The 13,685-nt window shown below is 30.3% G+C and overlaps 1 protein-coding gene and 2 long non-coding RNA genes across 12 annotated transcripts in view; 2 read left to right on the plus strand and 1 right to left on the minus strand.

Moving 5' to 3' along the window:
* Positions 1-13,685, minus strand: part of LOC109546936 (uncharacterized protein CG43867) — a 178,826-nt gene that overhangs the window by 30,850 nt on the left and 134,291 nt on the right. For 9 of the 10 annotated variants that reach the window (XM_048670484.1, XM_048670487.1, XM_048670485.1 and 6 more), the window contains one exon: positions 9,903-9,965. In XM_048670484.1, coding sequence (XP_048526441.1) covers positions 9,903-9,965 — 63 coding nt within the window. Of the gene's footprint in view, positions 1-6,573; positions 6,747-9,902; positions 9,966-13,685 lie in introns of those variants that run through there. The other variant, XM_048670495.1, reaches the window with a different exon arrangement.
* Positions 5,940-13,685, plus strand: part of LOC125505830 — a 48,177-nt gene continuing 40,431 nt past the window's right edge. The window contains exon 1 of the long non-coding RNA XR_007282456.1: positions 5,940-6,082. This is a non-coding gene — a long non-coding RNA (uncharacterized LOC125505830). The remainder of the gene's footprint in view (positions 6,083-13,685) is intronic.
* The window catches only part of LOC125505829, a 2,755-nt gene continuing 1,283 nt past the window's right edge, over positions 12,214-13,685 (plus strand). Inside the window, exon 1 of the long non-coding RNA XR_007282455.1 lies at positions 12,214-12,305. This is a non-coding gene — a long non-coding RNA (uncharacterized LOC125505829). The remainder of the gene's footprint in view (positions 12,306-13,685) is intronic.

Raw genomic sequence — 13,685 nt, forward strand, 5'->3', positions numbered from 1 at the left:
TCCTTATAATTTAAAACATATCTACACGTAGATCATGATGTTCTGTTAGAATCGCTGAAAACTGTTTTCCAAAATTCGCAGCGGGTAGTGTACAGCGGAAATCGTAAATTTTTCAGGTAAAACGGTTGAAACAAACATAAATTAAAATTGAACGGCGAATCTGAAAATAACAAAAAAAAGGGTTCATTTAAAAAACCAGAGTTGGTAACTACCACACGTTTATGATGCACCCTGTATATTGGAAAGTAATTTTAGAATGTGGACCGTTTAAACGTGAAAAACTTTCGTTGGACGAATTTTCTTGTAAACTTCATATTTACTGAGATATCGCATTTTGACGCACTAATGAGCAACCCTGTATATAAGTCACTTCTTAAGCTGCACTAAAACCATGTCTAACTGAATTAAGTCATGTTCTCTAGAAATGCACCTTGCGCTGAAAGTCGAGTATACATACAGGGTGTCTCACGGTCAGCGTCCATTCAAATATTTTGGGAAGGAGTGCGATTTGAATCCTGCAAATTTGGATAATGCTATTTTCGGAGACGCTCTTTTTAGATCAAATAACAATTAAATTATGCACCTTCCGGTTATACCGGAAGTTGTTTCAAATTTCCTTATGTTAAATGGAACACCCTGTATAATGTTTTTGCTTGAGTTTTTTTGTTTATTTCGAATAACTTTTAATAAAAGCTTTCTACGCTACTACCCGTTTCTGAGCAAAATATAGTTTTTCCCAAAATTTTATCGTTAAGCCCTTCGACGACGAAGACGATCTTCGCCTAACATTTAAAATGTTTTCAAAGATGAAAGAGTGAAACTCGAAATCTCAGTTGCAAAATTAGATATTATTGTGCTCGATAATGAATTATGCCAAATAGAAATCTATATATAGCAAAGTAAAAAAATTACAATTTTTATTCTCTGTCAAAAAAAGATTGAAAAACTTCATTATTTTGAATACGATGATACGTTGCTGATTTATTCAATGGGTGATATTTGCATAAGTTTGTGGAATTTATATCAAATAAAATAAGTGGAATTCTGGGAGACATTTGCAAGATCACGAGAACATGCAAAATTATTAACTTTTTGAATGTGTTCAAAAGTGACATTTTCAGTCGGTTGTTTCTAGTGATTTATTTTTTATTCAAAGACTGCTACAGTCAGTTTAAATTTTCAACAGTTTTTTAAATTTCTTCAATTTTTTCAACTATTCCTACCAAAATGACATTTTTCAAACTTTGTGGTTTTTTCTCAAAAAAGGTTTTTTGATGAAAAATTGATTTGAGTTCCACGGAAGTTTGTTTTAGTAGGAGTTTTGCGCGTACTTCCCTTAATACTGGCCTCAAGTGGAAATTCAGCAGAAAAAGCAACATAATATCAATGTTGGCATTGTATAGAAATTTCCAGGGCATTTAAGTTTGAAAAACCGAATTTTCGAAGAAAATATTTTTTGCTATGGACGTTTTTCTCTTTATAACTGTCTTCATCTTGGTTCCATTTGGATCATTAAGACTAGGTTGTAAAGAGCAACTTGATATGGATTTAAGTGCCAACCAAGCGTTTTCAGACACGAAAATCGCACTTTATTTAAACAAATAAAACTGCGTTGATATTCCCTAAAAATGACGGTTGAAAAAACTAAACTCGGTTAGAAAACTGGAAAGTTATAAGGTTTTGAAGGTCAGATATCCAATTTTTAAGCCAAAAATATTTTGAGTTTTCACACTTTCTGTAAATGCCAGATGCATGTAAATGGGGAAAAATATTTAGAATTGTTATAATTGAGGCAAATTTTATATGTATTGGAGAAGAAAATCGGAATATTTTTTGAACCTGAATTTTTGGAAAATAAAATATTTGCGCTCGCTTACTTAAAAATGCACATCTCCCAGACTAATACAGACAGGCAGTTGCATCTTTTACCATGTTTAGTCGACACTTGATCCGAGGACGTGGAAAGAAAAATCCATCTTCAACCTCATTTTTATCGGCTTTGTAAATGCGACTCACAAAATTGATGGTGTCAGCCGTCAATAGCGCCGAATTAAAAATTTGCCTCTCCCGCACTAAAGCACACAGGCATTTGGGTGTTTTATTTAAAATAAATAGTTCTGAGACGACTTCTGGTATAACCGGACGTCGCATAATGTCGTTGTTATTTCATCTGAAAAGAGCGTCTCCGAAAATCCCATTATCGAAATTTGCGGGATTTAAATCGCATTACTTCCCGAAATATTATAATGGACGCTGACCGTGAGACACCCTGTATAGACCGTTGAAGATACTCATACTTTCACAGAAGCTGATTCAGGGGAAAATATTTTTTCCAAAATTATTAGATTTCGGTAACGGAACGTAAGTATCTGATACTTATTGCACTATGCAGAGTGTATTAACTATTTAAAATTTCTTCTTCTATGAGTACAATTTAAGTATTAGAGCAATCCAACTCTGAAGATGTAAGCTACTTGTACTTGCGAAACGTCTAGAAGAAATTGTAATTCAAAACGGCCGAAAAAGTCACCAATTTAGTTCAATTTCTCGCTTGAAGGTAATAGTCTAAAGTCAGGTGATTGAACACCTCGCTTTCTTTAAGAAAATGTTTTCCGAATATCGTGTCAATTGATATTATTTTTATGCGCATAATACACACTTATAATCCCGAAGTATGAAACTGAAGCAATGTGCAACTTTGAGTTCAATTATTTTACCATAATTTTCATGTTTAGTTTCTGTTCAACGGTTTACGCTAAACGAAGTGGGGATTTAGATTAAGCCAAATAAATTCGTCCAAAAAATTCAGATGAAAGCAGTTTCCAAGATGAAAATATAACAATTCAAAGATAGCTGAAAATATCGTCAAATACAACAATTTTTTTCTTCAGTTTTCAAAGCACATTATTTCATATTTTCAGGTTTCGAAGAAACAATTGCTCAAAATGTGTACCATTAATTTCCTGGAAGTGGATTCCGGCAACAGTTCTGGTGGTATTTCAGTGATTCCTCTCTTATTTTATCCTGTAGGTCTGTTGGGTTGCTGGTATTTTAATGTAAACCTTTAAAATAACACGTTTTTGGCGTCAGTTGAAGAGCCTCGTCTGAGAAAAGTTTCAACTCTAGAGAGAAATGATGTTCTCTCTAAAAAAGTAGTTCTTGAAAAGCCTATATAAAATGCTATTATGGGCTATTTTTCTCATATCTAAATTTTTTAAAGTAGTTAAAATAACTCTCAAGGTTCTCCAACCAACCGATTCGGATTGGTATTGAACCTAAATGTGATCAGTACGATAGATACCGATTTCCACCAATTCTCCAACCAGCCGTCAAAATTATGGAGTTAAATTTGGAAAACAAACAATTTAAGGGTTGTTCTAGCTACTCCAGAAGGTGTGAATTTTTCATCTTGCTTGCAAAATGTAGCTAAGGGCCATTAACTGTTAACGTGCGCAGACAATTTCTCACACCTGCCCACTAGCGAATGGATTCCTGAAAATGTCTTCACCCTGTATATATATATATATAAATAATCTTTATTTCCTACAGAAAAAGGCTATCGACCCAATCGGTCTTTCTGCCCAACCTGTATAACCCTTATAACCCTGTATAATATAGTTGATATATAACTTTTGGCTGGAAGCCAAATCATAAAGGCTTCTCCGTTTAGAAGTTAACGACAAGGGTGCATTTATCTATTTCGGGTTTAAGAATTTGTGTACAATTTATTGTGGTGTTGCTTTAAATTTTGTCGAGTTAACAGGATGTACTGATTAATATTGTCATTCCCAAAATACTGACGTTGTACATGGAGACGGATCTAGAAATTTCGATTAGCTAAAGGACACAATTATATTTATTCAGACAAATTATTTGGCTTAAGTATTGTAGGAATCGATTATTTAACGGAAAGGGATTATGTGTGAAAAACGTAATTTTTTATTTTAAGTGGCGGGAAAATGCAGCGATAGCGTTTTTTGGTCAATATTTGCAGTTTTCCGAATTATACATTTTCACTTCATTTGCTAAATTTATTTTAATTATTAAACATTTGTTTGCAAACAGTGATTTCAGTTAAAAATTCTCGCTCATTCATTTCTTACTAAAACTACTGATTTTAGATGTATTGTCTTTGTTCCAATCAGTTCAAATTGGCTTTATATATTTTTTTCCAGTTTTTTAGATTTAATGGAATGTAGCATTTTTTATCTAAAATATATTTTATGTAGTCGTCAATTAACCAATCTTATCCAAATTTGATGATTTTTTGGTATCATTTCCACATACAAATTTTACATAACAATTTTTAAGTTTGATTATAATGAAAAAACTGTTAATTTTTATTTTAAGACAAAAACACTTCCAAAGATAAATCAGTAAATCACTTTGTTCTTGGAAAATATTGTAATTTTTCTAAGTACATGTATGTATATGTATATATATTAAAAAAGATGAAAGAAAGATATTACAAATTATCGATAATTTTTGGTATTTTGGGATTTTATCTGGGACACAAAACCATCAAAACTCGTTTTTTTTTCAAAAAAGTTTCGACAAATAAAATAGCTTCAAACACTAAAGTAAGAATTCGACGATTTGTGTGGTTTAGTATTCCTCTATTCCTTGCGCATTTCGGTTGAAATTTTATTCGAATTATTTAAAAATGCAGTCTTCATTATTTTTGCGCAAATTTCTAATTCAATTTGCGGCTTTGAACGGAATTGGAGAATAGTAATACAAGTCGGAAGGAGAAATCCATTTCTCGTATTTACGTAGTTTTATTTTTACATGTGCACATATACACGTGCTATATATATTTTATGTATAGTTATTCTCGAATTTTTCATCAAATCAGATCAAAATAAAATCTTTACTTACAGAATTGCAGAATCGCGTTAACGCACCATAAAAATATACTCTTTTTGCACTCAATAAAGTTCTACAGAGAAAATAAATTAGGTTTAATCATTTTGTGTAAATTTGACTATTTTCATAATATATTTCTGGTATGATGATTTGTTATATCTTATGTGCCCTAAAATATCATCCCATATTTCTTCCTAGGGGCTCGTTTTCACACCTGTATTTTTTTCTGTTTCAAATTGGACACATGTAATCGGTTCTACAACTAGATAAATTTACAGATGTGTACTAACATATTTATTTTTTAGAAAAATGTAGTAGATCAGTCAAAAAGCTACAGCAAAGTCAAGATTCTTTTTCTTAAATTGGAGACCCTGTATGTTAGTGAATAATTGATTTATTCCAGACATTCTTAACAAAAATCGTATAACAAACTACTTGCTTAAATTTACCAATTTTGAAGATATCGAGTTGTTAAAATTGTTTTTCCTGTAATTTGCTAAATTACTAGATGCAGTATTTAAAATTTTGTACAAACAGGAATGGCGAAAGAGAAATAGATCGACCTTATAAACAAGATAATTTTCGTGACTTATTGTAACTTGGAAGTCTTGAAAATTTTGTGGCCTATTCTTGTAAACGGCATTTTTAATATTACCCCACAAAAAATGTCAAGTGGAGTCAAATCGGGAGACCGAGCTGGTCATTGAATTGTCCCCTGCGACTTAAACGTGCCATTTTAAACTTCAAATACTTCACAATAATTCATATATAACTAAATTTTCACAGTCGTATCAATGAAGGATTAACTGTTTAAATCAAAAGAATAACTCGGCGTTGTAGTAGTGACCTAACATTTCTAAGATAACTACGTAGATGAACAGTGGTTTTATATTGGAGTTTATAATTTGGCAAATTACATCAAAATATAACAGCTCGATATCTCCAAAACGGTTAAATTTAAACCTGTAATGTGTTATGCGATTTTTGTTTAAAACGTGGAGAATAATTCAATTATTGTGTTGCTGTGATCTTTTGATTGATCAAGTATAATAAATTTGTATTTATATAAATAGACTGGACATAATCTTACATTTTTTGTATTAACCGTTTTATTCTAGGTATCTTAGTTCAGGAAAAAATTCACCGTTTCCATGCATAAAAGCGACCCTGGAATTTTTCCACAATAAAACCTAAATCTACATGGTACGTTATTAAAGTAAGTAATAAGTTTTGAACGCATTTATTATAAAATAACTAACTACTTACTGTTCGGTTCATAATATAACTTAATAATATAACTTCGTCCAATTATGGAGGTCAGTGTTTGAATCAATAATTCTCGGAATTTACTCCAATAACTTTTACTTCCTTAAAATTTTCTGTTCTTAAAATACTTATTTTATAGAAGATATTGGATATTTGGAGTTAGTACGTGTTGAAAGTAAACCCTCACGTTTTTAGAGAAATTAGGAAATATTCCTAGAGAAATTAAAAAAATATATATATTATATCGTTGAACCAGGTGCTTCTGCATTACATTTTGGAAAAAGCCAACAAGACACTGATGATGAAGACTGCTCTAGCAAATAAATCGAGAAAAGTTGTTGACAAAAATTAATTAAAATTACAGGTAATTCTGTTGAACCCCATCAAACAGTATTAGCTTATCACATAATAACTACATAAATAAAATATGTTGAAACTTACATTTTTCAAGATTCCGTTGCACTGAAACGAAGGAACTATTTGAAGAACAAACAAAACGGAAAAAACTAAATCACAAAACAAAAACCGATCGCGATTTTCTGTTTTTCTGTCAGCTGAAAGACGCCATTGCCGTCGGCCGCCGTCGAGACGGAAAATAATCAATAAAAGTACGTTAGAGAAAGTTAGAAACGGTCGCTAAGCAACCCTCGAGCCAACTTCATCCCTTACGGAACATGTACGGAGCGAATGGGGTGTGCGTTGAAAGGGTGGTTTTTTTACTGTTTGTTCATTCGAGTGTCGACCTCAATTTCTACATGTGCTGATTATGGTAACCATTTTAAAACGTTTAATTAAAAAAAAATAACTTGGTTAATATCAAGGGATGATATGGGGATGATGAAAAATGTACGGCGACAGCTCTGAATGGAACCGCGCGCAATTGTTCAGTGCCGGATTTTATGAGCGGTAGCGAAGGAAATGGTGTTGAACATTGCAATTTAATACAAGAAAAATGGAGAAAGTAAAACAATAATTCAGAACTGTAATAAAATAGCAACCGGAATGAGATGAAGAACATGTTAGAATAGAAAACATTGAAGCTTCAAGTTGAAATGAAAGAATGATTGAGAATTACGTTTTTTGGATTGGCTAATTCACTAAGTTTATGTGTTGTGCTTGTGTCACCAAAGCATTAACATCGAGTTAACCCCTTTTTGTTTAAACTTTGCTATGTTACTTGCAAAATTAGAAAACCAAATATTTTGAAACTGCATTGAATTTGACCTTAAAGACTTTAAATTTGACCGTGCTAATCTGACCATATCGGGCCGCACAGTAGAAATTTTTATTCTTCCTGCAGAAAACCAAGTTATACATATTTAGGCTCTAACAGCTCTAAGAGATAATCGATTTAAATCAGTTTGATAAAGTTTTTCTAGATGTGTATTTTTGCAAATAAGAATCTAGAGAAGGAATAAATACAACGTAGCTAAACGAATAAATATTTTTTAGATTTAAAAACTATTAAAAACTAGCCAGTTAATATCGGATAGATATTGAAAATCGGATAGATATTGGCTTCGATAAAACTCTGTAAGTCAAAAAATGAAGATTAATATTCAGGAAACAGCGGCTACAAAGATGAAAATTAACATGAATAGGCTTCATCTTCGAATCGATTGAATCTCTAGTCAATTTCGCAGTTTGGATATCCGAAGGTAGATAAATAAAATTTTACTTCTCCAAATATGAGACATAAGAGAAAGAAGGCAAGAAACCATCATATTCATGATTACCATATTAAATTTATTATACATTTGTTATTTTTGTGCAAGCAAAAATGTAATAGTTAAAACGAATAAATATGAATATTAAATGGACAGTCTGGATTTAAAACATTTCCAAAATTCGCCAAAAATTAGTTAAACGAAGTGGTTTTTATAAAACTCAAAATTTATGTCCGAAAATAAGACCATCAGAAACAAAAATTAAGACAAACAACTTAAAACTAACAATTTTCTAAAATATAAAATAATTTATATTCTGTCTTTAGTGAAGTCTTTTAGGAAAATATGAACCTAATAATGTGAGCTTTGATATGGAAATAAAACATTCAGAACATTCGTTAATTTTAAAACCATGATAGAGATGGTTTATAGCAAATTCAAAAAATTATATGTTTTTTTACAGTGAAAATTACAACAATCTGCTCTCAAAGCAATAAGCATTTAGCAAATATGAATATAAAATTCAAGCGTTTTTTTGTGTAATGAATCGATTGTTCGAAATCCACCTACGTTGGAGCGGCACTAACAGTTTTTTGCCTATAAAACCGAAAATGTTGTCATCTATTTTAATCGCTTGGTTCAATATTGAATTCTTTTTTAGATTTTAAATTATTTTACACAAAGAAAAGCCGTCAATTTTTCTCCTACTTACTACCTTTAAGAAAAATTGTTTCAAATTCTGAATAATTAGAAAATTTCCAGTATAAAAGTTAAATCTGCTAAAATCGATTTAAATTACACAAAAATTAAATTCGCTACTTTGAGTTAAATTACATTTTTTCGTCTTTCATGGAACAATCAACTGTTACCTGTATAATAAAGTTATTTAAAGGGAGGTCGCAAAATACTATTTTAAACTCTTGTGTAACGTAATGAATATTTTCTCGGCAGAATGGTGGACGATTTCGTATAAAGTCCGATGGAAAACGTATTTTCCTTATCTTATACCTCAACGAACTAAATTATTTTTAAATTAATGTATTGCTAACAAAAAGTTAAACAAAGTGAAAAGTTAAATTTCTCTTACGCAACAATTTTAAGTTTTAATAAAATGCTGATACTGTTTATTCACATGCATTAGACAAGTGACCGTTTATTTGAGTTCAATCAGAGTTAAGAAAGAATGTTTGTTTTTGCTTTTTTATCCAGAGATATGATTTCTCGTTTTCGAGATTTTAGCGGTTATACAAATTATAAACTCTAAATCTGATCATTTCCTCGCGTTTTAGGCTGTCACAAAAATAGTTTTTTCTGTTCTTGCACAGAAGCTTTAGGTAGAAAAAGCTTAACTCTGGTTCTTCTACTTCTAGATACTTCAGGAACTATTATTGTATACATTAGAATATTAATTATTATTTAGCTTGGTACAATGAATTAAATACTTATCAGCTTCGATTTTTCCAAAATTTTCAACTCAACATTTTATTCACTTTTTGCTTCTTACATTAATCTTAAATTTATTTTTTTAGTTATTATAGTTTTAAATATATTTTCCATTAAGAAGATATGATGTGATATGTAACAAGATTGGATTATAGAGATGGTCGTTTTCTCTTCCTATCTATTACAGCGATCGACCAAATGTTTCAGTTGCCACGTTTTAATGGAAATGCATTTTGATTAAGCCAATTTTGCTTTGAAATCTGATGTTCATTCTCCGGCTATTCGGAATGCAAATTGCCAAAGTAGTTTTAATCCTTTAGTGAATGGTGGCTGAAAACGGCACAAATCTAAATTTCTATGGCGCGTGTATAATACGGCAGATAAAACCCATCTTCAGTAATTAATTTAAAATACCATTTTATGTTAGAATTGTTAGAAAAAGACACACGATTTCGATAAACTTGCATACATTTGCTGCGTCCTTTCTGTGCATATTTTCTAAAAAAATTGGTATTGGGAAAATTAAAATCCCGATTCCATTTGCGGGATACAAACAAAAGTCCTGTTTCAGACTAATAAAAGAAAAAGTCGTTTGCAGAATAAAGCCAACTATTACCTGAATAGACACAACACACTTCAAAAGTAACAATTTCCATTTACCTTATCCTCGGCTTCTTCCGCCCTGCCTTCCGCTTCCAATACTCTTTGTTCCAATTCGGAAAGCTGAAATAAAAATAGAAGCATATTAGGTTTCATTTTAAAAATAATCTCATTTCGTTTAAGAGTTTTCGATCATTTCATACATATTCTTCTTAACAAAATAGTTATTTTTTTATGTTCCAGGTTTGCTTCATTTTTGGTTGTAATTCAAATAGCAGTGAAATATTGCAATTTATTTCAATTATTTTCGCATCCAGTCCGCAATAACTAATAATTTGTTGTGTTTTTCAAAGTTGCTTTAATCTAAATAATTTCTAAAAGTAAACAAAATGTCTCGAAAGTATTTGAATATTGTGCGAATTAGTTGTAGAATGATCAAAATTACTTAAAATTACAAATTTACCGCGTGTGATTTCTCGTGATAATCCTTCTCAATGTTGAATTTGATTGTAAGATTTGGGAATAAAATAAATTTACTTTTTGTGATTAAAATTTGAAAACTGAAATTTAATATTAAAATTAAAAAACCTGTTGAACTTACAAAGCTGGTTAAAATTATTCTTGAAAATTGCCCTTCAAATTGTGATTATTATGCGACATCAAAAATAGATTTATTATTATGTCGGCAGCTAGCTGATTTTATAAATTTTCCGGGTTTATTCTAAGACCAATTAGCCGTTCATTAAGACAGATGAAAGCCACCCAGTCTGATTTAATTAAGGTAACCGAGCAAGCAGGATACATCTAACGGGATTTCTGCTACCCGACTTGTCTTCATCCAAACATTTAATAAGGTTTAACGAAGATTATCATCCGAGGGACGCATTTGATTATATGCCGTGATTCAACTCGTAAATACTTATTACAACGAGAAATTGTCCCTTTTTGAGACCTGTTATAAGTAACGCGGTTTTTGCGCTCTGCTAAAAGCAGTTAGTTATATGGATGAAACCATGAAAGTTTCATGTTCCGTTATCATGCTAATAATATCACTAGAACCCTATGCTTTTAGTACTTACCAGTCGGTTATGAAAATTTCTATTGAAAAAATGTTTAATTAGTCTTATACAACCTTATACTTCATTTCAACGGAAGTGTAAATTTTTTCTCAGGATTTCACAATTTTTTCCTCGTTATCTTTCTGAGTATACGAAAAATAATTTTGAATAAACTTTATGTAATTTCAGGTTTTTCAGGTGACAACGAAAATAAAGACATAAAAATGCATTTAATGAAACAATTTATTACATGAAATAACGAAATGTGATGATATGTGAAAGTGCGAAATGTTAAATACAAAACTTTTTAATAATTAATTTGATGAAATGAACGATGAGTGCTCAGATTGCAAAAAAGACGTGAAAAAATGTATGCGTTTGAATGCAATATTTTTCATTGTAAACATTATAAATATTTCAGCATCTAGATTGCACAATACACAATAACTAAAACATTTTAATTCGTTTAAATTTTTTTTTATCAAATTAATTTTAACAATTTTATTCGTGTCACTGTTGAACAGCAACTCATAGACTTCAATAAATCAATTAAATTGCTCACGCCAAAGAAAATAAATTTATAAAAAAAAATGTTTTGCTGTTAAAGTCTAATATATCCGTGCTCAATCAAATTAATAGACTCTTTCAAAATAATAATTATTTTAGCTTTTGCAATTAATTAGCATTTGCAATTTCCGACGAATAAATAATAATAATATATTTTGAAAGCACATCCAAATAAAATTTGTACAACTACCAAAACAACATTAGTCGCTAGAATTATGGCAATTTTACCCATTTTAATAATTTCCTACGGTTTCAGATGTTATTTCAGAAAAAAGTTTCGATTCTACGAACAAGATGTACATCAGCACACGCACAACATTTGTTTCATTTCACCTTCTCATTAGTTGCTATCGGCATAATTTTGCCAAATCTTGATAATTATATAACAGTACATATAATTGTTTATTTAAAAAAGTTAAAGCAAATATTCAATATATTTTAAGTTTGCCGAGAAAGGGGAATAGTTTTCTTTTTGGTATAAAATAGTATTATGCAATCTGTAGAGTTAGCTATTATTTTTCTGAATTCAGTTCAGATTTAGTCTCAGTTGCGAACTGTGAGGAATCAATATATCCAGATTATTCACACACCCCGACATCTAGTAGTCAGCGGTCTGGTTAAATATTTCCTAGTTCGGAGAAATTTTTGAGATGACGCTACAGGAAAACATTTCACTACTATGCCTATGAAAAAACTCTTCAGAAATGCTAATATTTAAATATTTCGGATCTTTCAAGAATCCGTATATTAGGTACAAATAAGAAGGTGTAATCCTTGTTTGAAATAAATGTTCACAAGTATTTAGACTAATTTTTTGAGAAAAGTGTATGTTTCCAAGGTAAATACATTAAGACAGTGTTCAGTTTCTCAATTATTTTAGAGGCAATTGAAAATCGGGGATTTTGAATTATGGTATAGTGGATTTGTAAATAATTTTGACTGGTCAAAATTTTTATGTAAAGTGTTCCATAATTCGCGTCCTTTTCTATATAATATTATAAACTTATTAAGGAATTCATTCATATCACTAGAGCAGTTTTCTGCGACATTAACATGGAAATAATAAATTATATACGACATACATTCGATTTACTCAATACGCCTTTATATTTCAAATTCGTTCTGCAATAGAACATGATAGGAATTATTTGCTGAGAAAATCTATATGACAAATTATTCAAGCGAAACCCATTGTAGAAAAACGTTTGAATGGCCAGCAACAACCGAAAATCGTAAAAAACCATTTTGGGTTTGTGTAATTCGTGAACTCTACTAACTACAAAAATGTTAATCAGTAACATCATCAAACTAATAAACTTTATTTTTGTGGTGCCTAAGGAAGAAAACACTGTAGATTATTTATTTACAATTTCGGGATTTTATTGGCTTTAAGAATTGAGGTCAGTCTGTAAGTTGATGAAAAATGAACAGCTTTCGCGTTAAATTGTATGGTTTAGAAATAAATTTATAAAAATAATAAATAAAGTGTATTATCTTTTTGAGATTCAAAAATACTTACTAGTATACTAGAAAAATAACTGTTTTTCTGTGAATTATACAACAGACAGCGTTTAAATCTAATGAAAAAATGTACGTATCACTAGCAATATATTTATTAATGTTTCATATCCCTTCGTTCGATGTAACCGACTTTTATTCAAAAATAGCGCCCTTTTTTGCAAAATTTAGCAAAAAATACCATAAACCATGGCATTAACTCATTTTTGAATACCATCCTTCTATCAACTGGCAAACTCAAATCTAACTCAACTTTTCTAACTAGAAATTTGAACTGTAAATTCAAATCCAATGTACAACTCATGCATTAAAAAAATGTTGACTATTATAGCTCTTGTTACATATGCATCCTGACACATACTATGTATTATTACAACACTAATTAAATTTAATATAAATTTCCTACATAAGAAAATGTGATATACATTTGCATGTAATTATATAGCGAAAAAATCACAACAGCATTAAGTATTACAGAAGGTATAAAATAGTTGAGATAACAATAATAAAATAGTGTAAGTAATTGTAAAATATGTTGAATGTCAAATGTAAATTGTATATACTTTCCTGACTGTGTTTCAATTCCAAATCAAAATTAATTCTTGGGTTTCAGTCATTTATTGTCTTTATTTATCAATTAAAATACGTTTCGGTGTATTTTTCCACCATCATCAGTTTTTACGTGTAGCGTTGTTGTTTT

Source organism: Dendroctonus ponderosae, unplaced genomic scaffold, assembly GCF_020466585.1.
Source record: "Dendroctonus ponderosae isolate FM_Combo_2020 unplaced genomic scaffold, Dpon_F_20191213v2 Dpon_F_20191213_1, whole genome shotgun sequence".
Classification (NCBI taxonomy): Eukaryota; Metazoa; Arthropoda; class Insecta; order Coleoptera; family Curculionidae; genus Dendroctonus; species Dendroctonus ponderosae.